This window comes from Chelonoidis abingdonii, chromosome 3, assembly GCF_003597395.2.
Source record: "Chelonoidis abingdonii isolate Lonesome George chromosome 3, CheloAbing_2.0, whole genome shotgun sequence".
Lineage (NCBI taxonomy): Eukaryota > Metazoa > Chordata > Testudines > Testudinidae > Chelonoidis > Chelonoidis abingdonii.
The window spans coordinates 120,361,496-120,385,492 of NC_133771.1; the positions used below are offsets into that span (position 1 = coordinate 120,361,496).

A 23,997-nucleotide genomic window follows, 5' to 3' on the forward strand; every position below is an offset into this window, starting at 1 on the left:
GAAAGTAGTCAAGGAATGATTTCTTTCCCTTTTCTTTCACGTGGTGGGGGGAAAGAAACCTGAGGAGCTGTTCCCTGAACCACGCCAGAGACTGTGTTTGAAGCTACAGATATTGGGACCTCAGCCAAGATGCAAATACTTTTCAGAGACTGCTGTGGACTGTGGATAGCTGGAGTCCTCAGTCCCCCCCCTCTCCCTCCATGAGAGTCCATTTGAGTCTCTGGCTTCCCGTTACGCTTGTCACGCAGCGCTGTGTATCCTAAAGGCCACCATAGCTTAGCATCAAGAGAAGATTGTATCAGAGTCTCTTCACTGCAAATGTTCTGAAAGGCTCATGCATTTGTGAGAAATGCTTGCTACCCAAAACCTAACACTATGTGCACTTCAGATCAACTGTATGTGCACAACAATGGAAACTCCTTAAAATTGTGGCACTGATAGCTCAGTTTGATGCTGTACTCCAAGAGCATACTAAGAAGAGTCACCACCACAAGAATGTACACACACCACTACCTTGGAAAAACAATTCAAGAGAGATCTAACAGTTACTGGCAACAAAAGTCAAACAGAAGATTGTGGCAGATCTGAAGTCAGCAAGATATTACTCTGTTATTCTGGACTGCACACCTGACATCAGCATACAGAACAAATGACTTTAATGGTGCATTTTGTAACAGAACAGATCCTAGTGAAAATGTCCTGTAGTGGTGACTGTCAGAGAGCATTTTCTAGATCTGATTGACATTGTTGATACTACAGGAGCTGGTATGGCAAATGTGCTTCTTAAAAAGCTGGAAGATACGGGAATTGCAATAGCTGACATGAGAGGTCAGGTCTACGATAATGGTGCCAAGTTGAGAGGAAAGAACAGAGGAGTGCAAACACAGGTCCGAGAGTTAAACCCTTGAGCTTTTTTGTCCATGCAGTTCTCATTCACTGAACTTGGTGGTGAGTGATGCAGCCTCAGCTTCCAGTGAGGCTGCTGAATTTGTTAGTGGAATTCAAAGCATCATGTATTTTTTCTCTAGATCGACTCATCAATGGCAAATTTTTGAAGCAACACATCTGGGAACATCCTCTCTGACACTGAAACGACTGAGTGCCACACATGGGAAAGTCAAGTGGAGGCAATAAAGCCTATCAAAACACCAAGTTGGAAGATAGATGATGTCATAGTTGCATTATGGAGGATAATGCTATGACAGGAACTGTTTATGGGAAACATGGCAGAGGGAAATGGAATCACCAGAAACATAAATAACTTCAAATTTCTGTGTGGCTTAGTGTTGTGGCATGAACATACTGTTGAAATAAATGTTGTAAGCAAGAAACTCCGAGGTGTTGACCTTGATATAGTCATGGCAATGGAAACAACTGCAAAGCAAAGTCATACCTACATCTTACCAGTCAGATGAGGGATTTCAAAACCTTCTTAAGAGTGCACAGAAGTTGGCAGAGGAACTTCACACTGAAGTTATTCCCCATCCTTCAAGAATACAAGAGTCACCGAAAAAGGACATTTTGATTACGAGGAAAGGATAATCCGTAAGAGACCCCAAACAACAATTCAAAGTTGAATTCTTTAACCAGGTGCTAGATGTGCAATAGTCAGTTGAAGAACGTTTCAGTCAGCTCAAGGAACACAGCAGTATATTGGGATGTTAAGTGATATTCCAGAACTCCTCATTATACCTGAAGAAGACCTGCATCAGCAATGCAGGGACTAAAGACAATGTTGACACATAACAACGTGCGCGATACTGATGCGAGTGATTTAGGTGATGAACTGAAAGCCCTTTCAAGATACATTTCAGCAGGATCACTTACAAAACTGTTCTGGAATATATGTGCACAAATAAGATGACCACCTTCTTTCCAAATGCTTTTATTGCTCTGCACATACTTCTAACACTTCTTGCAACAGCTGCCAGTGGAGAATGCAGCTTCTCCAAGCTGAAGTTAATAAAAACACATCTACGCTCCACAATGACATGGGAGAGGCTGGTTGGTCTTGCAACCATCTCAACAGAGTATGAGCTGGCCAAGACTGTGGACCTTCAGGAAGCAGTTCAAAACTTTGCAACCAAGAAGACACCAAAAGCACCACTTTGATTATTCAAACAGATAAAACTGCCAGTGTTCACTATGCAGACAAGAAAAGTTACATTTGCTGTTCAGGCATTTGAAAGTTAAGTGTTACTTAAAATTTTTGAACAAGGCATTTTAAGTTGTCAGTTCTCCTTTACTGGGGTAGGTAGCAGAGCAGTAGTACAGGAAAAAGGCAGAATTGAGACCTTTCAAAGTATTGGCTCAAGCGAGGGCGCATGGGGGTGACATTTGAGCTCCCTGCCTCAGATGTCAAAATGTCGTGGGTCAGTCCTTCATGTATGAATGAATAATCCTCTTAAAAGAACTAAACCCTGTGTACCAAATAGTGAGATATAAAATCTGGTGAAACAATAAAGAAGTTACATTAATTAAAACAGTTGTACATCAGTTAATATGCATGTTCTATACAATGATAGTTCAGGCAATACTTCATAATGGTATAAACCAAAGCCTAGATAGCACAGTGATGGGAGCATTTTAAATTGATAAGATAGAGACAGAGCTTTATTGGGGAGGACTTTGTGGTGGGGGTTTTCTCATTGGTAGATTTTGTGTTTTGCTGGTTGTAGCCGGAAAATTAATTTGTTTGGACAATGAGACACCAGTCAAAAAAAAAAAAAAAGAATTCTCCTCCCACTTCCCCACAGCCCTTGCCATTCTTGTCTGACTGATCATTTTTACACAGGGCTAGATCTCTGTCTTCTGGTTTCTCTGAGTGCCCACTCTCAGGTGTTAGGCCTCTTGCCTTCACCTGTCCTGGAGTAGGATACCACATTTCTCCCACTCAGACTAGGTTCTGACTAGCCATGATTGCTCAGCAGGCCTGACTAGGTTTGGTCCCCAGAAGTCTTCCTTGTGGGAGTATGGCCAGTGGTTAATACAGTGACCAGACAGCTTCCTCACACCAAAGTATTGTTTAACCTTAGAAGCAGAAACATAGCAAAGTATAAGAACAATGATTTTTACAGCAGTAAAACACTCTGTATATATGTCTCTCACACCTATGGCTTACTATCCTCTGAAAACAGGAAGACCCGACTACTTCAGACCCCTCCACTGGACCTGCCTGTTTCAGCCTGTACCCCGGGATCAGCCCTTCTCTCTTGTGAGCCTCTTTTTAACTGTTTCAAGTCCTTTTAATCTCAATGTTCCCAGCTTTAGCAAAACAGCTATGTAAATTTGGACTAGAACCAAGGAAGTAGCATCTTCAAGCTTAGTATTGTTTCTTAACCCTTTGCCAAGTTTACCTGGTGGATACTTACCTAGAAACATTTTGTTGCTTTCCTGTTAGTTCTCTAACAGCTAGTGAACTAAATCAATATATGTATATAGTAAACATATGCCAAACAGTAACTATCCCAGTAACCAGGTCACATACAGTATTCATAAATGATTACAGATCAGCCCCACAAACTTCTAACAGGGTTGGAAAAATTTACTAAATGTGGACTAGTCCAGGATGAAAAAGACCTGTCACTAGATCCACTTAAGACAATGCAATGTCAAGTAATGGCACAGTTGTGCACTCTTTGTTATACACCAGGGGTAGACAACCAAAGGCATCATGCAAGCTGATTTTCACTGGCACTTGCACTGCCCAGGTCCTGGCCACCAGTCCGGGGGGCTCTGCATTTTAATTTAATTTTAAATGAAGCTTCTTAAACATTTTAAAAACCGTATTTACTTTACATACAATAGTTTAGTTATATATTATAGACTTATACAAAGAGACCAAAACATGTTTAAATGTATTACGTAATTTAAGGCATGTGAAACCTTAAATTAGAGTGAATAAATAAAGACTCACACACCACTTCTGAAAGGATGCCCCCCCGTAATACACTGTATTTACATGTTAATATATTGTACATCTTCTCTTTTCTAATTTACTGTATGTGATTAAACTCTTACATCCACTTCTTTGCAAGACTCGGAGAAGCAGCAGAGGATGTGGACCTGTCAATCTATAGACTCAAGCATATAGCACTGAATCAATTTACATGTAGTTCATGTTTGGAAAGTTATTCTTGCAACTCTAAGAGTTAGATTTTTTTTTTAAGGGAAGCTTGGATTCTGCAAACGGTGATGGTCCTTGCCTGGGAAAGCTTCCTTCTCATCTCAAGTAACAGGGAAAATTAGTGTTTTTTTCAAGACCTGATTGACGGCATATAATTTGAAGTGATCCATTCAGACACATAGGATTAGTAATAAATAAAAGCCTGTATGAGTCAAAAATCAGAATTCTGGAAATTGATTCACACAAGAGAAGTTTTGTGAAAGAAAGTAAAATAAATCATTTTGTTTCAGCAGGCGTGGTTTACAAACAATACTTTCTCTCTAGAAATAGTCTTATGGCAAACATTATCAGTAATTGTTAGGTTTTATTTTAGATGCATGTCTTAATTTACTTTAAAGTACTTTCTCTGCACTCTATTATCATCACGGCTAATTAATGCTAATAAAACTTCTCATTTCCACGAAAGTATAAATCAAGACTACAGAAATACAGCAGAATGTCCTGGTTACGTTTTTTTTCCCTTTACACTATAGGAGTCTTTTATCTTAGTATAGCAATATAACTGACAATACTTCCTTTAATAAAACATAAAAGCAGTTTGATAATCAGTAACAAAAGACAAGCATTATGCCATTTTGTAATTTCCAGCTTCTCTAACAGTAAAAAAAAATAAAATAAATCATAGAACCAAAAGTTTAAAAAGGAATGGTATTTATAGTACACAAAATCTGTAAGTCCAAATAACAATAACGTACAGGGTTCACTGCAGGAAACTACTAGTATGAGACACCTCTACAAAGATAAAGATTAAATTTTATTAGATCTGTAATAAACAGTGTAAGCACAGTCAATGAACTAGATGTTACAAAGCTAATGAATGGTCACAGTGCCATAATCTGTTTAGAAAGAGGTATACTGAAATGGTCTGAAAGCCAGCCATAGTACTTTATATATTTGCCCTGTAAAGCCAACTCTACTACTAAAACAATGCTATATTACACGGGTCAGCAACCTCTGGCACGTGGCTCGGTAGGATAAGCACCCTGGTGAGCCACGTACCAGAGGTTGTCGACCCCTGCTATATTATATCTGCAGCTCCACTGCAAAATATAGGCGTTGCTCACACTAAGGCCTGGTCTACACTATGTGTTTAAACCGAATTTGGCAGCGTTAAATCGATTTAACCCTGCACCTGTCCACACAACGAGGCCCTTTATATCGATATAAAGGGCTCTTTAAACCGGTTTCTGTACTCCTCCCCGACGAGAGGAGTAGCGCTGAAATTGGTATTGCCATGTCAGATTAGGGTTAGTGTGGCTGCAAATCGCAGTATTGGGCCTCAGAGTACTCCCACAGGGCACATTGTGACCGCTCTGAACAGCAACTGAAACTTGATGCACTGGCCAGGTAGACAGGAAAAGCCCCGCGAACTTTTGAATTTCATTTCCTGTTGGCCAGTGGGAGATCTCACCAGCACAGGTGACCACACATGAGCTCATCACCACAGGACAAAAATGCAGTCTCCTGAGAACCAAAAAAGAGCTCCACATGGACCGGACAGAGGAGGTACTGGATTCTGATCGCTATATGGGGGAGGATTCCGGCTAAACAGAAACCCGTTCCAAAAGACAAAATGAAAAAACATTGAAAATATTTTCCAAGGCTATGACAGAGAGGCCACACCAGGGACTCAGGGACAGTGCCGTGGAAAGTTAACAGCTCAACCCGCAAAAACGAAAGAAGCAAACGGAAGGTCCGGGGCAGGGCGAAACTAGGCTTCTACGCTGAGCTGCTTGCAATTCTAGGGGGTCCGCCACCAGTACCACCCCTGTCGTGGATTCCGAAGTGGGGGTGGTAATCTCACCATGGCTGAGGATTCTGCGGACAGAGAAGAGAGGAGGAAGAAGAGAAGACGAGCTTGCAGAGAGCAACAGCACTCCACCGCCCCCAACAGCCAGAAGTTTTTTCTCACCCAACGGAATTACTCCTAGCCCCCAACACTCCAAGCCACTATCCCACACAAGGAAGCCATGGAAGGGACCTGGTGAGTATACCTTTGTAAATAAAAACAGGTAAAAGCAAGCGTTTTTAATGATTAATTGCCCTGAGGACTTGGGATGCATTCGCGGCCAGTACAGTTATTGGAAAGTCCTTCAACATTCTGGGGAGGAGCAGAAAATCCTCCCAGGGACATCTCCATGAAGCTCTCCTGAGGTACTCAGAGACCTTTGGCAGAAGGTTTCTGGGCAGGCATCCTATTCCGTCCCCACAGTAGACACTATGACACGGCCATGCAGGAGCAAATAATCTGGGTATCATTGCATGACAAAGACTAGCTGCATATGGTCCCAGTGTTGCTGGCATTCAAGCAATATCCATTCTTTATCTCGCTGTGTTATCTCAAGAGAATGATATCGTTCATGGTAACCTAGTTGAAATTCAGGAATTTAATTAAGAGGCCAGACAGGTCATTCCTACTGGCCTGTTTCCCTGTTGCTTAAAGAAATCCTTCCTTGCGAGGAGCCAAGCGGTGGGAGAGGGGGCCGGTGATTGCGCGAGTTTTTCGCTTCTAGCAAGTGACTCCATGATACCAGCCACGCGGTGGGGGAGGGAAAATGATGCAACCCAGAGAATTGGATGGGGGGTGTTTTGTTGCTGATGTAACAGGAAAAGAAGCAGCACTGAACGGGCTTGCTTGGTATTTGGAAAGGAGGGCACTGTGTATATAAGGCTGCAGAAGCTGAAAGACAATGGGCTTACCATGGACACATGCAAGCTGAATTCTGCTGCACAGCCTGCATCTGTGAGATCTCTAACACCAAGAGCGCAGGCACTCAATATTAAGATCAAGAAATGCGACGTAGTGAAATCACATTGTGCTATGTAAGGTGAATAGTGTTGTTCACCGTGAAAGAGTATAAGCACTGTCCTGTAAATGTATCTTTTTAAATACTCTCCGCCCTTTTTCCCTCCCTCATGCAGCTGCAATTTTTCAAGCCTCCCTACCCATCCCGAAGGCTATCTCAGATAAGCGGCGGAAAAAAAAAAGACGCGAGACGAAGGTTCGTCGAAGTGACCCGCAGAAAAGAGGCTCATCTGAATGAGTGAGAGGACGTGGTATCAAATACAGAAAGATGCCAGTGAACCATGAGACAGGGACGCTCGAGAATGAGAGGGGCTGGCAGAAGATCGAGAGGAGGCATGAGCAACGCTGGGAGCCTGCGGTCATAACTGACATGCTCCGGCATCTGGTGGAGCTTCAGAACAGCAGCAGGATCAACAAGAGTGCGTGCTGCAGCCCTGTGTAACCATCCGCAACCCCTAACCATGGTCTCATATCCCCTCACCCAACTGTAATAACGCGTGGGGGAGGCCTCATTACCCGCCACTTCCACCCCTGTGGACAGCCCAACCAAAAGCTGTGCATTACGCTGAAAATTTTATGTGGCTTTTCCTCCCTTCTAATCCCCCCTCCCAAACCACACCAGGCTACTGTCAAGTTCTCTCCCTCTTTTATAAGAATAAAAGAAGATCATGATTAAATGAATAGTGATTAATCCTAAGCAAATGCTGTATCGGAAGTGGGAAGGTGGGTGGCTACAGGAATGAGCTAAATCAAGGGCAGAGGGTTCATCAAGGGAAACAAACACACAGAGTCACACCGTCACCCGAGCCCGTGATGAAACTCGTTTTCACAAAGTCTCTTGATGCGCACACGACTTCCTGGTCTGTTCTATATCGCCCTGGGTGTCGGCTGCGCGTAATCGGCGAGCCAGTCTGAGTGCCTCAGCCTCCACCCCGCCATAAAACCGCTCCCTTACTCCAAAAGATGGGGACAAACACAGCAAGCAGCAATAACAAAGGGACAATTGTTGGCTGAGGTGCTGAGTGAGCAGTACATGCATGGCGCTAGCAACGACCCTTAAAACGGCACAATGCAATCTACCACCATGCTGCACTTGCTAAACCTGTAGTTGAACAAATCCACTACAGTCCAGGTGGCCTGTGTGGTGGCTCAAAAAAGCCAATGGCATCAAGGGGTAGGTCCGGCTCCCGCGACGCGCTGGCTTAAGGGATAAGCTGACAGGGCCATTTCTAACATCCCAACTGTTATTCTGGTCGGAGAAGTAATCCCCTGGCGGCAGCCTTGTGTTAAACAGAGTAGTGCTCCTGAAGACGCAAGTGCCATAACCCTCTCCGGCCGCAATACCCACGTGGTATGCTCTGTGAGAGGACGCCCTGGGTGACCACCGTGCGGCAGCACGATTGAAAAGTACCCGTCTATGTATTAGTAGCTGGTGCCTCAGTCGCCCTGTGGTGCCAGAGAATAGGGATATAGTTCATCTAGCGCGAACCCCCTACGAGTTAGGGAATCCCATTTGCAACAAAGACATCCACTATGACTGCCATTTCCAAGTCACTACCATCTTTCGAGCCGCACTTAATGAGTGCTGGGCTACTTGCATCACGACAGCCCCCACAGTAGATTTTCACCAATGATTCCGATCGACCGGTAGCTGCTGGTGGTTGCAAAGCTTCCAGAGGGCTTAATGCCACTCGCTTCTCACTGTGACGGGCTGCTCTCAATCTTGGTAGTCTGGTGTTCAGGCAACGGAAAAGCAAAGTCAACAAAGTTTCCATGAAAGTGCCCTTACGCATGTGAAAGTTTCGCAGCCACTGGGAATCGTCCCAAACCTGCAAAACTATATGATCCCACCAGTCTGTGCTTGTTTCCCGGGCCCAAAATCAACGTTCAATGGCTACAACCTGTCCCATTACCATCAGGATCTCCAAAGTGCAGGGGCCCGCGGTTTGAGAGAATTCTGTGTCCATATCCTCATCACTCTCGTCGCCATGCTGCCGTAGCTGCCTCCTCCTCGCCTGGTTTTGCAGGTCCTGGTTCAGCATAGACTGCACGATAATGCACGAGGCGTTTACAACATCGGTAATTGCTGTCTTGAGCTGAGCAGGGTCCATGCTTGCTGTGCTATGGCATTTGCACAGTTCACCCAGGAAAAAAGGCGTGAAACGGTTGTCTGCTGCTTTCACAGACAGAGAGGTGAGGCTGTACCCAGAACCACCTGCGACAATGTTTTTTGCCCCATCAGGCACTGGGATCTCAACCCAGAATTCCAAGGGGCGGGGGAGACTGCGAGAACTATGGGATAGCTATGGGATAGCTACCCACAGTGCAACGCTCCGGAAATCGACACTAGCCTCAGTACATGGACACACACCACTGAATTAATGTGCTTAGCGTGGCCGCGTGCACTCGACTTTATACAATCTGTTTTAAAAAACCAGTTTCTGTAAAATCGGAATAATCCCGTAGTGTAGACATACCCTAATAACCAACATTGTGCTACTTTCATTCTTAGGAAACTTTAGAACCGTGGACATGGGACCAATTTAAAACACTGTAAAACAACTCATTGTTAAGGTTTCACCCTCACAGCTACCTTCATAGTTGACACTTTTCTGTTCACACTTACAAGTCCCAAAATATCAGCCCCTTCGATTTTGTCAACAAAAATGACTGACAGTCTTATGGCAATGTTTAATGCCTTAAATAGCATATATATTCTGAGATTTAAGAATGTGTTAGTGCTTGTCCACAAACATAGTGTACTGGACATACCTTTCAAAGTAATTGTGTAAGATAAATGGTCACTCTGCATTTTCATTTTTCCATAGGAGAACAGTGGTCACTTACAAACCACTTCCCCAAGAATGAACCAAAACAATGACATTGTGGCATGGTGGAATTTTAATCATTTTCTGCCATGGAAAATATAACAAATTTTAAAATCTGAAGAAGTAGGTTCTCAGATAATTTTTTAAAATCCATTACTCAATGGAGAAGTATATTTTTTCTTACATTACACTTTCTGTAGTCCCTCTAAAAGCAGCAAAGAATCCTGTGGCACCTTATAGACTAACAGATGTTTTGGAGCATGAGCTTTTGGGATGAATACCCACTTCGTCAGATGCATGCCATGTAGTCCCTCTAGTGCTTTGTACTCTACAGGCAGCCAGAAGGAAGAGCACAAGTTAACTAGCCAACCCTTGTTTGAGAACTGTGCTAACATTATCAGTAAGTGTGGGGAAGAAGCAAGGAAGAAAACTAAATAGGAACTTCTTGGTCTGTGCATAGCAATTAATTCTGGGATGAAAAGAAATAGGAAAGGACAAATGAAAGGGCAAAATCAGTAAGAAAAGAAATTATATTTTTAAAACCTCCTCGGAAGGTTTTGCAAACAAAGGAAATGTTTACAATAAAAAACACTGAATTAATAAGCAAAACATCAGTTAAGTACATTCTCCACTCTATAGTCCCCCTTAAACTGCACTGCACTAAAATGAATGTTTCATCCCACATAGTGCCCTCACACACAACTTCTCCTGAGGAGAGCATACAAATGAACCCAAAGCATCATATAAAGTGATATACTGTGGATCAAGGACAGCATATGGTCCTTTATACTGGACTATTTTTGTTGATCCATATTGCAGAACATCACACAGAACAACCAGTGCATGTTTCTGTTATTTTTTAAGACTAATTCATGCCACTTTTTCTTGATATCCTTTCCCATAAGTTTCTGTAGCTCCTAAAGATGATTCAGGAAAATGCTATGTCAGGGTTTTAGCAAAATACTAGATTACCTCAGCATATCTTTATTGGATTATCTGCATTGGAAGGGACCTCTGATGGGTCTCTTACTCCATACACTTGCACCACCACAGGACTTATTTCAGTATATTCAGTCTCCACTAATAGACGGTGTCTAGTCAAGCCTTAAATACATCCAGCAATGACAATTTCACAACAGGCTTTGGCAGCTCCCCTTGTGCAGTTTTAACTAATATTTAACCTGCATCTCCCTGGCTGCAGCTTAAACCTTTTACTTCTTATCCTGTCCATTAAAAAATGAAAACAACTGGTCTCTTTTCTCCTCTTCCTTTTAGTCCTAAACAGTTATCGAGTTTCCTCAGTGTCTTTTTCACTGCATTGAACATGCTCATCTTTCTTATCTTTTCCTCACACACCTTAGTTTCCAAACATTTTCTCTTGAGTATTTCACACCTATATCTCTCTCACATTGTAACAAATCAATTTCCTGCTAAGCAACATATCAGTTGTCAACATTCCCATTTAGACTTGCAAATCATCATTCAGACTTGCTTCTTACTTCATTAGTACAAATCTTTTAATTCTTCCTGGTCCTTCTATATGAGAGATACTGTAGGGGAATGCTATCAATTACATTTCCTTTAACCCAGTTCCAGTGGGTAATGAGTTAACTTGGCTTGAAGACTCATTCACTTAAAGAGGAAAAACAAGTTAACACAGTAACTGCTGTATTTCAGAAACAATCCCTGGGACCCAACTGGGAAATTTCAGGGAAGGAGGGTCCACAAAGAGAAGGCATCAGAAGGAGAATTTGGAAACAGCAAGTATCAGGGGCTGGGAGGAAACGCAGCCATGCAAGGAGCATGGGTGGGAAGCAAATGTGATTAGGGACTAAGCCCTGTGAAGCAGGGACCATCTTTTTGTTCTGTGTTTCTACAGCACCTAGCACAGTGTCTATGACTAGAGCTGCTAGGTGCTACAGTAATACATATAATACATAACAATAATAAAGATTCAATTGGGCAAGATGCTCAGCACTCTGCCCCCTATTCAGCAAAGCACTTAAGCACGTGCTAAACTTCAAGACTTAGTTCCATTGCCTTCAAAAAGAGAAAACAGCAAAAGCAGGAAAATTTTTTGAGGCAAAGTGGGCAGCAGTATGAGGAGACAACTCTAGTAGCTGATCTATTACGGATGCTACCCCTTTATGGGAAAGGAAGAAGAAAATTTTGAAAGAAAGAGAAAGAAGAGCTAGAAATGAGGGGGAGAGGCGGAGAAGGAAGGAGGCATATACAGAGGAAGAATAAACTGTCTTTGTTAGCATTAGCAGAAGGAAGTCATTACCACTTAAAAAAACAGAACCTATCCAGGCTTATGTAATCTGAGATAGCATCATTATTGGGCTTTTAGCCAATTGGTTCCTGAGCCTCTGAAATCAGTCACAGCTACTGTGCATGTTACAGTAGTTCAGGGGTCAGCAACCTATGGCATGCATGACAAAGGTAGAACACGAGCTGATTTTTGATGGCACACGGCGGTGGGCTGAGTGGCTCAGCCCGCCGCTGCTCTGGGGTTTCCGTCGACAGCTCCTGCCAGCTGGGGTCCCACCACCAACCCCACTCAGCGTCCGCTGCCGACATGGGTGAAGGAACCTCAGGCTGACAGCGGGCTGAGACCTCAGCTGGCAGGAGCCAGCGGCCAAAACCCCAGAGTGGCGGTGGGCTGAGCATGGAGCCCGCTCAGCTCACTGTCACCATATGTCTCCTGGGTACTGCTGGCAGATGCGGTACTGCAGTGCTACACAGCAGCATCCCCTTGCCTTGCCTTGCAGACGGCAGACAGTGCAATACAACTGCAAACCATCATCGTCATCCCGTGGGTGCTCCTGGCCGACCTCAGTGAGGTCAGTCAGGGGCACCTGGACAAAAATGGGAATGACTCCAGGTCATTCTCTTCTTTAAGTTTCGTCTAATGGAGATTCAGTCCTGCCTGAAATATCATGCCAGCTGGAGGCTTCTGCCTCAAGCTGCTCTCCCAATCGGCAGCACTGCACAGTCACACCTACCCCAGCCTACCCCTTGATCCCATGGCTCATGAAGCCTGGACAGTAGTAAGGAGCAGTTCAACTATAGACTGAGCAAGTGCATAATGGTGGTAGAATGTGCCTTTGGACGTTTAAAAGCTCTCTGGTGCAGTTTACTGACTCGGTTAGACCTCAGCGAAACCAGTATTCCCATCATTATTACTGCTTGCTTTGTGCTCCACAATATCTGTGAGAGGAAGGGGGAGACGTTTATGGCGGGATGGGAGGTTGAGGCAAATCGCCTAGCCACTGATCACGCGCAGACAGACACCAGGGCGGTTAGAAAAGCACAGCAGGGCGCACTGTGCATCAGAGAAGCTTTGAAAACCAGTTTCATGACTGGCCAGGCTATGGTGTGAAAGCTCTGCTTGTTTTTCCTTGATGAAAACCCGCCCCCTTGGTTCACTCTACTTCCCTGTAAGCCAACTGCCCTTCCCTCCCCACTTTTATCTCCACTTGCAGAGGCAATAAAGTCATTGTTGTTTCAAGTTCATGCATTCTTTATTAATTCATCACACAAATGGGGGGATAACTGCCAAGGAGGGGTGGGGGAGGAGGGAAGCACAGGGGTGGGGTAGTTGTAGGGGCACCTCCTAGAATGGCATGCAACTCATCATAGAAGCAGCACGTCTGGAGCTCTGACCCGGATCGGCCGTTTGCCCCTCTGCTTCTTTAGTAGGCTTGCCTGAGCTCTGTAAGTTTCACATGACACTGCCGCGGGTCCCTGTTATAACCTCTGTCCTTCATGGAGATTTTTTCAAATATTCCAGCATTTCGTCTTTTGGAACGGAGTTAGGATAGCACAGATTCATCTCCCCATACAGTGATCAGATGCAGTACCTCCCATTCGGTCCATACTGGAGCTCTTTTGCGATTCTGGGACTCCATGGTCACCTGTGCTGATGAGCTCTGCATGGTCACCTGTGCTGATCAGCTCGTCACGCTAGACAAACAGGAAATGAATTTCAAAAGTTCCCAGAGATTTTCCTATCTACCTTGCCAGTACATCTGAGTTGAGAGTGCTGCCCCGAGCGGTCACAATGGAGCGCTCTGGGATAGCTCCCGGAGGCCAATACCGTCAAATTGCTTCCACACTACCCCAAATTTGACTCAGCAGGATGAATTTCAGTGCTAATCCCCTCGTCGGGGAGGAGAAAAGAAATCGATTTTCAGAGCCCTTTAAGTCGACAAAAGTGGCTTCGTCGCGTGGACGGGTGCAGGGTTAAATTGATCTAACGCTGCTAAATTCAACCAAAACTTGTAGTGTAGACCAGGGCTAAGAATGACAAGGTCAAGGAAAACTGACCCAGTGTCATTTGCGTAATAGGACTGCATAGGAGTTACCTGACGACTGTCACAAGCATGACCACATAGCTTTAACTGTACAAGCATATCACTAGAGGAAAGAACAAAATTACACTCATGCCAGTCTTAAGAGTACAAAGACATAAGGCACTAGAATCTGCACCTCCCAGCTTTATCTTTGGAGGGTTATATTTTGATTTTTACAGCTATTACAAGGGCTTTAAAAAATCCTGAATCTCTTAATAGCTATAATTCCTTTGGAGAGGAATAGATGCATTCTTGCATTCCTGGGGAAACTCACACTTATTCTGGGCCTAATAGTTTGGCCCTTACATGATTAACATTTACTCCCATGAGTAATCACAATGACATCAATGGAACTAATGTCATGAGTATTATTCATGTTGGTACAGCATCCAGGAAAACAGGGTCCCAATCCTAATCACAGAATCATAGAAACATAGGGCTGGAAGGGACCTCAAGAACTCATCTAGTCCAGCCCCCCAACACTGAGGCACAACCAAATAAATCTAGACCATCCCTGTCCAACCTGTACTTAAAAATGGTCAGTGATGGGGATTCCACAACTTCCCCTGGAAGCCTATTCCAGAACTTAACAACCCTTATAGTTAAAAAGTTTTTTCTAATGTGTATCCTAAATCTCCCTTGCTGCAGATTAAGCCCATTACTTCTTATCCTAACTTCTGTGGACATGGAGAACAACAGATCACATCCTCTTTGTAACAGTAATTAACATTTTGAAGACTGTTATCAGGTCCCTTCTCAGTCTTCTTTTCTCAAGACTAAACCTGACAAGTTTTATATAACCTTTCATCATAATTCATGTTTTCTAAACCTATCATCATTTTTGTTGCTCTCCTCTGTACTTTCTCAAATTTGTCCACATCTCTCTTAAAGTGCAGCACTCAGAACTGGACACAGTACTTCAGCTGAGGCCTCACCAGTGTTGAGTAGAGTGAGACAATTACCTTCTGTGTCTTAGATATGACACCCCAGAATGATATTCACCTTTTTCATAACTGCATCACATTGTTAGCGCATATTCAATTTGTGTTCACTATCACCCCCAGATTTTTTTCAACAGTACTACTGCCTAGCCCCTTATTCCCTATTTTGTAGTCATATGTTGGATTTTTCCTTCCTAAGTGTAGTACTTTGCACCTGGCAGATTCACCTTACTGCTTTTAGACGAGTTCTCCAATTTGTGAAGGTCCTTTTGCATTCTAATCCTTTCCTCCAAAGTGCTGGCAACCTCTCCCAACTTGGTGTCATCCACAAATTTTATAAGCATACTTTCCACACCATTATCCAAGTCATTAATAAAGATGTTGAACAGACTGAACCAAAGACAGATTCCCATTACATATGTCCTCCCAGTTTGATAGAAAAACACCGATAGCTAGTTTGTAATATAAATAGTAAAATTCATAAGTAAATATTAATAATATAAATTACAGTTGGAGTTACAGAATCTTGCTCTTTATTAGCACAAGGTGAATCTCACAAGGTCACTGCACAAGGGTATGCACAATAAGGAACGACGGCAGTAATTTGTGGGATTTAGCAACTGGCCTACATAAGGTTCAGTGAAGAACCATATCTCCTTTTCAAGCAGTTTGGCACATATGGTGGCTGCACACGATTCTTCTTTCTTTAAGATGCTGTAGCCTGCTACTCTTCTTTGACTGCTGGTCCAGCGGAGTACGAAGCCATAGCCTCGCTTCTCTCCTTCCCTCAGAGTTGGGTTGAACGAACAGTACCTATGCTGTCCTGAGTGCAGGGACTGGAATCGTGCTCCTTTGCAGGCCATGGAAAGGGGAACAGATTCCTTACATCCTCCCAGCCCCAATGCAGGTTTTCCAGACCTTTTCCCAATCTGGCCAGGTGAAGTGCTAGCATTGACTAAACAGACTGAAAGTTTTACATTCTGCATCTGCCATAATTACTCTACTAAGCTGAAATAACTGATGATTTAAAACAAAGAAAGCTTAGTTTCCTGGGGGTGATCGTTAGTAATTCGATTCACATACAATATCTACTTAGGTATTTCAAAACTTAAACGTAAGGATCCCTACTAGTAAATATTTTTTCCCAAAACATCTACGGGCAGGTCGTCAAGTGAACCTGAAAAACTCACTACACAGTGGCAAAGAACACAGATGGATTTCCATCACCTTTCTGTCCCGTCACCCATTCCCAGTCATTCCCAGAGGCCCTTCCAAAGGCTCAGTATCAACAGCTTGCAGCACAGTTAAGCCATGCCAAGGAAAAGCACCATCCTACCCCAACATCAGGGCAGAAACAGAAAACATATAGCCAGTGCAGCAGGTAGAGTGGTGGCTCTACACTAGTCCAGGATTCCCCTACTCAAGGTTGTTACCATTAGGTGCTGAGCACCCTCAACTCTACTTTCAGCGGGGAAAAAGTGCTCAACACCTGGCAGGAATAGGACCTGGGATTCAGTGCAATTATGCCAGGCACATAGCTCTGCAATTCTCTACATTTCTGTCTGTCCTCACATGGCTGTATTTAAATTAAGACGACAGAGATAGGATAGTTGTACTTTGTAAGGGCTAAAGGGAATCTGCACAGCAGATTATCCACTCATCCATAATGCAGCACCACAACCTATAAAAAGCTTATGCTCAAACTACTATCAATCTCGCCAAAGGTAAAATATTTATTTAGCTACTGCAGCAGAAGTGCAAACCTAACAATATCAGGCTTTTCATTTGAAAAGCAAGGTAGCTAGAAAATGATTTTTAAAAGCTATTCTGATGACTAAAAATTCATAAGCAACTCCATGTCTGGTTTCAGTCTACTTCATTTTAATGTTAATTAGTTATGTTTTTGTCTGATGCCTTTCAGGAATCTAAAGAGCAAAATTATTATAGCAATTTTTGTAACAAGTGTAGCAGATTTTTAATACATAAAAAATATAATCTAAAAATCATGCAGTGCCACAAATGAACAGGTATCTGAAGACTCAATGCTTCATAAATGGCTATGAGGCACCAATTTTTTAGGAGGATAAGATGCAGCAACTTGACCATTAAGACACAATATCTCCACAAGGATTACACACAGCTACTAATTATCACTTGCAGCAGCATCCTTGCTCATAACTTCTGCAGAACAAGAAGGAAATATAGCAGACATGATAAGAACATAAGAACGGCCATACGGGGTCAGACCAAGGGTCATTCAAGCCCAATATCCTGACTTCCAACAGTGGCTGGTGCCAGATGTTCAGAGGCAATGAAAAGAACAGGACAATTATAGAGTGATCCATTCCATGTCATCCATCCCCAGCTTCTGACAGTCAGAGGCTTAGGGACACCAAGGGCATGAACTTGCTTTCCTGATCATTCTTGGTTAACAGCCATTGATGAACCTATCCTCCATGAACTTATCTAATTCTTTTCTGAACCAGGTATAATTCTGGCCTTCACAACATCCCATGGCAACAATTTCCACAGGTTAACTGTGTGTTGTGTGAAGGAGTACTTCTTTATGTTTGTTTGAAACCTGCTACTTATTCATTTCACTGGGTGACCCTTGATTCCTGTGTTACATGACAGGGCAAATAACACTTCTTTAATCACTTTCTTCATGCCATTCCTGATTTTATAGAGCTCTATCATATTCCCCCTTAGTCATCACTTTTCTAAGATGAACAGTCCCAGTCTTTTTAATTTCTCCTCATATGGGAGCTGTTCCATACCCCTCATCATTTTACTGCCCTTTGTGATTCTTTTTCCAATTCAAATATATCTTTTCTGAGATGGTGTGACCAGAACTGCACACAGAATTCAAGATGTGGGCGTACCACAGATCTATATAGAGGCAATATGATATTTTGTGTCTTATTATCAATCCCTTTCTTAATGATTCCCAACATTCTATTCGCTTTTTTGACTGCCACTGCACACTGAGCAGATGTTTTCAGAGAACAATCCATGGTGACTCCAAGATCTCTTTCCTGAGTGATGACAGCTAATTTAGACTCCATCATTTTGTATGTATATTTGAGATTTTTCCCAATGAACATTACTTTGCACTTATCGACACTGAATTTCATCTGTTTTGTTGCCCAGTAACCCAATTTACTGACATCTCTTTGTAAAGTAACCCAATTTACTGACATCCCTCTGTAACTCTTCACAGTCAGCTTTGGATTAACTATCTTGAGTAATTCTGTATCACCTGCAAACCTTCCCACTTCACAGTTTACCCCTTTTCCCAGATCATTTATGAATATGTTGAACAGGTCCTAGAACAGATGCCTGGGGGACTTCGCTATGTCTCCTTTTCCAGTGTGAAAACTGACCTGTAGCGGGGTGGTCACCCACTCCTGCCCTGAGGGCTTAGAATAGCCCAGCAGAGGGCTGTGGCTGGGGCAAGCAGCTCCCAGGCTGATTGCGGAAGTAGGCACAGCTGGGAGCCATGCCCCAAACAGATCACAGCCAGCCTCTATAAACTGGCTTTGAGCCAGGAGCACAGACATTCTCTCTCTGCCTTTAGAGAGAGGGGGGCCTGGCAGCTGGGAAGCTCAGGGTGCTTAGAGTGAGATAGGGCTGGGCACCTCCAGGCTGGCAACTCCCCAGGTTGCAGGGCCTTGTCCAAGGCCCATAGAGGCACTGGGTTGCAGAGAGAGGCAGCAGGTCCAGACCTAACCTTACCTATGATAAGTGGCTGACACTGCAGTCTGCCCCAGGGAGCAGGGGTGAGTAGGTGACTGGCAGTAGTCTATGACTGAGGTGAGGCAGAGATGGGGGGGGGGGGTTCCCCTAGGTGGGGAGACCCTGAGACTGTGGGGGTATTGCCAGGGGGCAGCACCCCAAACACAAGGGGCACTGGGTTCTGGGAGGGACATGGGGGCCAGCAGCAGCAGGACACCGGCCTGCAGAGGGTGCTCCAGAAGCTGGAAGAGAAATTCCCTGGACAACCAGCAGGAGGTGCTGCAGGGGTGAGTCACGCATTGCTACATAACCATTTATTCCTACCCTTTGTTTATTTTAAACAGTTACTGATCCATGAGAGGACGTTCCTTCTTATCCCATTACTGCTTACTTTGCTTAAGAGCTTTGGTGTGGAAACTTGTCAAAGGCTTTCCTGAAAGTCCAAGTACACTATGTCCACTCAATCACCATTGTTTGCATGTTTGCTGACACCCTCCAAGACTTCTAATAGATTACTGAAGCATGATTACCCTTTACAAAACCTGTGTTGATTCTTCCCCAAACATATCTGTGTCTGAGATTTCTCTTGTTTACTACAGATTCAATCAATTTGCCTGGTACTGAAGTTGGGCTTACAGGCCTATAGTAGCCAGGGTCACCTGTGGAGCCTTTTTTTAAAAAACTGGTGTTACATTAGCTATCCTCCAGTCGTCTGGTACAGAGGCTGATTAATGCAATCAGTTACATACCTCAGTTAGTAGTTCTGCAATTTCATATTTAAGTTCCTCCAGAACTCGTGGGTGAATACCATCTGGTCCAAGTGACTTATTACTGTTTAATCCATCAATTTGTTCCCAAACCTACTGTACTGACACCTTATTATGAGACCGTTCCTAATATTTGTCACCTAAAAAAGAATGGCTCAGGTATGGGAATCTCCCTCACATCCTCTGCAGTGAAGACAAATGAAAAAATTTCAGCAGCCTTGTCTTCCCCGAGTGCTCCTTAGCACCTCAACTGTCCAGTGGTCCCACTGATTGATTGGCAGGTTTCCTGCTTTTGATGTACTTAAAAGAAATGTTTCTATTAGTCTGTGTGTATTTTGCTAGTTGCTCTTCATATTCTTTTTTTAGTGGGCTTAATTATACTTTCCACGCAGTTTGCAGACATTTCACTCTTGTGACTGTTCCTGTAGTTCCCCTTCCTGAAGTTAAATGTTACTGTGATGTGTTTCTTTGGTATTTTCTCCCGTAAAATAATGTTAAATTTAATTATATTATGGTTGCTATTACTGAGCGGTTCATCTGCATTCACCTCTTGGAGCAGATGCTGTGCACCACTTAGGACTAAATTCAGGGCCGGTGCAACCATTTAGGCGGACTAGGCGGTTGCCTAGGGCGCCAAGATTTGGGGCCGCCAAAAAGCAGCACCCTCCAATTTTTTTTTAAGTGGTTGAGCGACCCACTGCTGCTGGGATGGAGAGGGAGTCTGAGCTGCCAGTGGCAGCCGGCAGCCCAGTGGGTCCCCTGGGTCAGTGCACCGCCATGGCAGCTGGCAGCCCAGGGGGTCCCCTGGGTCGGTGCACCGCCATGGCAACCAGCAGCCCAGGGGGTCCCCTGGCCCAATCAGTTGTTTGGCACCACAAGCCTGGGAGCAGAATTAGAGCAGGACAGAGTGCTCAGGGAGGACGCGGAGCAGAGATGAGCTGGGGTAGGGAGGTACTGCAGGGTTCCTCGGGCCAGGGGGTGGGGAGCTGCCGCGGGGTGCGGGGAGCCACCACAGGGGTGGGAGGCACACTTCAGGGCAGGGGGGGCAGGGAGCTGCTGCAGGGCTGGGGGGGCGCAAAGTGGAAGTTTTGCCTAGGGCACGAAACTTCCTTGCACTGGCCCTGACTAAATCAAGAACTGCCTCTCACCTGCTGCTCCAAGAAGCAGTCATTTAAGGTGTCAAGAAACTTTATCTCTGCATCCCATCCTGAGGTGACATGTCAGCTGTCCCGATATTGAGTAGATACATCTTCCCCTTATTACTGAGTTTTCTGTTTTTGTGGACTCTCTAATCTCCCTGATCATTTCACAATCACCATCACCATTCTGGTCAGGTGGTTGGTAGAATATTTCTACTGCTATACCCTTATTTTTCAAGCATGGCATTTCTATTCATAGAGATTCTATGATACTGTTTGATTCAATCAAGATTTTTACTCTATTTGACTCTATGCTTTTTTTAACATATAGTGCCACTCCCCCACCAGTTTGACCTACAAGGTCATTCCTATATATTAAATATATTACTGTGTCTCACTGATTACCATAGTTTCACCAAATTTCTGTTATAACAGCATCCTCATTTATACCAGCCACTCAAGTTCACTCATCTTAGGATTTAGACTTTTAGCGTTTATACACAAGCACTTATAAAATTTGTCACTATTTAGCTGTCTTCATGTGATGTAATTGAATGGGTCTCTTTTCCGCTGGACTGCTTCTCTTCAGTGCCTACCTATACTTTATCTATTTTTATCTTCTTCTCTTTACTAGGATATAGCAAATCCCCTTTAATAAATCCTCCCCTAAGAGAGATCTCCGTCCAAACTGTGTGCTCCTCTGCACCTGTCAGCTTTCCCCTAGCCCTTAGTTTAAAAACTGCTCTATGACCTTTTTAATTTTACATGCCAGCAATTTGGTTCCATTTTGGTTTAGGTGGACTCCATCCTTTCTGCATAGGCTTCCCCTTTCCCAAAAGGTTCCCCAGTTCCTAATAAACCTAAATCTTTCCTCTCAACACCATTGTCTCACTCACATATTAAGACTTTGCACTTCTGCCTGTATAACTGGCCCTGCATGTGGAGCAAGAAGCATTTCAGAGATTGCTATAATGGAGATCCTGGACTTTAGTCTCTTATCTAGAAGCCTAAATTTGGTCTCCGGGCTGTCTCCTACCTTTCCCTGTGTCATTGGTCCTTACCTATATCATGACCACCAGCTCCTCTCCAGCACAGCACATAAGACTTTCTAGATGTCTTGAGCAATTCGCAATCTTCACACTCAGCAGGCAATTCACCATGCAGTTCTCACAATCATCACAAACCCACCTCTCTATTTCTAATGATCAAGTCCAGCAATACTACCTGTTTCTTCCTAATACCTGGGGCTGCCTCCCCTGGAGAGGTATCCTCGGTACAAGGGGATATCATGACATCATCTGGAATGATGTACCACATTGCAGAAGCCCTGCACTACATTGCACTAACCACTACACAGCTCCACAATCCCTCCACTTGTTAAACCTTCAAACAACACCTTTATTGCTTTTTCCCATGCCCCTTGCTCTTGGGGAAAAAGGTGCCTGTAAACACCCACAACACTACCTGATTGTCCAATTTTTTGACAAGGGGACTAAGGTTAAACATGCCACCATGACTGTATACACAGAAATGGGAGGAGAAGAACAGGAGAACAAAAGAAGCTTCAAGATGTAGAAAGTATAGACAATTCTGTGCACTGAACTCTTGAAGGCCATGGAAGTTTTGTGTGTTGAAGAACTGCAAAATTAGGTTTTGATCCTGAAATATTAAAGTTAATGGGAGTTTTTCCACTGAGTTGAATGGTAGCAGGATTGAGCCATTAGTCCCTAAATGTCACCCTACTGCTGGTAACAAAAGTGATACTAAGAAAGTGTTTACAGATGGCTAGTGAATACTTTAAAATGCAGGCATTTTAAATATATATATATATATATACACACACACACTAGATGGTACTTTTTCACTTCTAAGTTTATAAACCTTAAAAAGTTTTAATGAACATTATTATTTCAGTTAGCCATGTTTGTTTGTGATAAAGAGAACTTAAAGCAACTTATTAAGTTCTATCTTAATCAGAAGTCCCATGATTCACAAGGATATCAACTCAGACAACACTTAGCCTCTATACTGCGAGTTCTTCAGGGCAGAGACTGTCTATTACTGTGTGTCTGTAACCATACCCAGCACTATGAGGCTCTAATCTTGTTTGGGGCTTCTAGGCCTTATTGTAATAGCAATAATTTTTAAATTATTATATTAATTGAGGACTTTTCATCTGTAGTGCTCAAAGTAGAGAAGGAAAGTAAGTGTCTTTATCACCATTTTACATATGGGGAAACTGAGGTATAGACAGGTGACTGACTTTGCCCAAGGTCACAGAGTTGGTCAGGGGCAAAGCCAGGAATAGAACCCTGATGTCCATCCTGCCAATCTACTGCCCTGTCCAATAATCATGCTGCATAATGATATATGCTTTTAAACATCATTAATAATGTAATACTAGAGGAAACATAACCAGAAATCTGCAAACACATCATAAGCAAACATTTTCCTATAGATTAGTTTAGAACAGCAGGTTTTTGAAATGTATAAATTTTCAAATGCTTTCCTGGCTTTAAAGAGTATTGTATTTGTCATCTATATGAACAGATGACAGATATAGCCATTCGGAATCAGTCACTTACCTTGAAGCCTTTGCATAACATCAGCAATATCCCTGGGAGATCTCCCCACTAGCCTGGAGGTGGCCATGGTCTCTTTGCAGCAAGAAAGTTTTCAGTGACAATCTCCAAACCAAGCCGCAGACCTCAACAGGATGGAGAGTTTGGACTACTTCCTTTTAGAAAACATCCCTTAGCTTGAGCACAGCATGCCTACGATGAGTCACAGCAGCCTTTCCCCCAATGAAAGCACAGTACTCGCTTGCAATGATTGTGCTACAGCACTGTCCTTCCTTCATGAGACCTCAGAAGTCTGAAAAAAGAGAGACGTGGGCTTTAGAGAAACCTACACCAGTTCCTGTAAAACTAAGAACCAACATCTTACTAGCTATTCTAACGCATAAAGAGTGGCATGTGTGGCATAGATTGTATCACTCAAACCAGAGACACAATTACTGCTGAAAGCTTGGTTGGCAATCACTAATTCGACTGAAAGTACAAAAACAAATGATTAAAGTCAATTGAAAACATGCCAGATATTGATACTTTTTATGACAGGATTGAGTGTGCTGTTTCAGAAGGCTATGGTACATCAAATATTAAGATAATATTGCATCTAAAGGAAGAAATATAAAGTCCCTGGTAAAACTGAAACAGTTTAAAACTATCACTATATTTC

The 23,997-nt window shown here is 43.4% G+C and overlaps 1 protein-coding gene across 10 annotated transcripts in view; it reads right to left on the reverse strand.

Moving 5' to 3' along the window:
* Positions 1 to 23,627, reverse strand: part of SYNE1 (spectrin repeat containing nuclear envelope protein 1) — a 498,327-nt gene extending 474,700 nt beyond the window's left edge. For all 10 annotated transcript variants that reach the window (XM_075064060.1, XM_075064059.1, XM_075064058.1 and 7 more), the window contains exon 1: positions 23,343 to 23,627. In XM_075064060.1, coding sequence (XP_074920161.1) covers positions 23,343 to 23,409 — 67 coding nt within the window. In that variant the 5' untranslated portion in view covers positions 23,410 to 23,627. The remainder of the gene's footprint in view (positions 1 to 23,342) is intronic.
* Between the last annotated feature and the right edge of the window lie 370 nt (positions 23,628 to 23,997).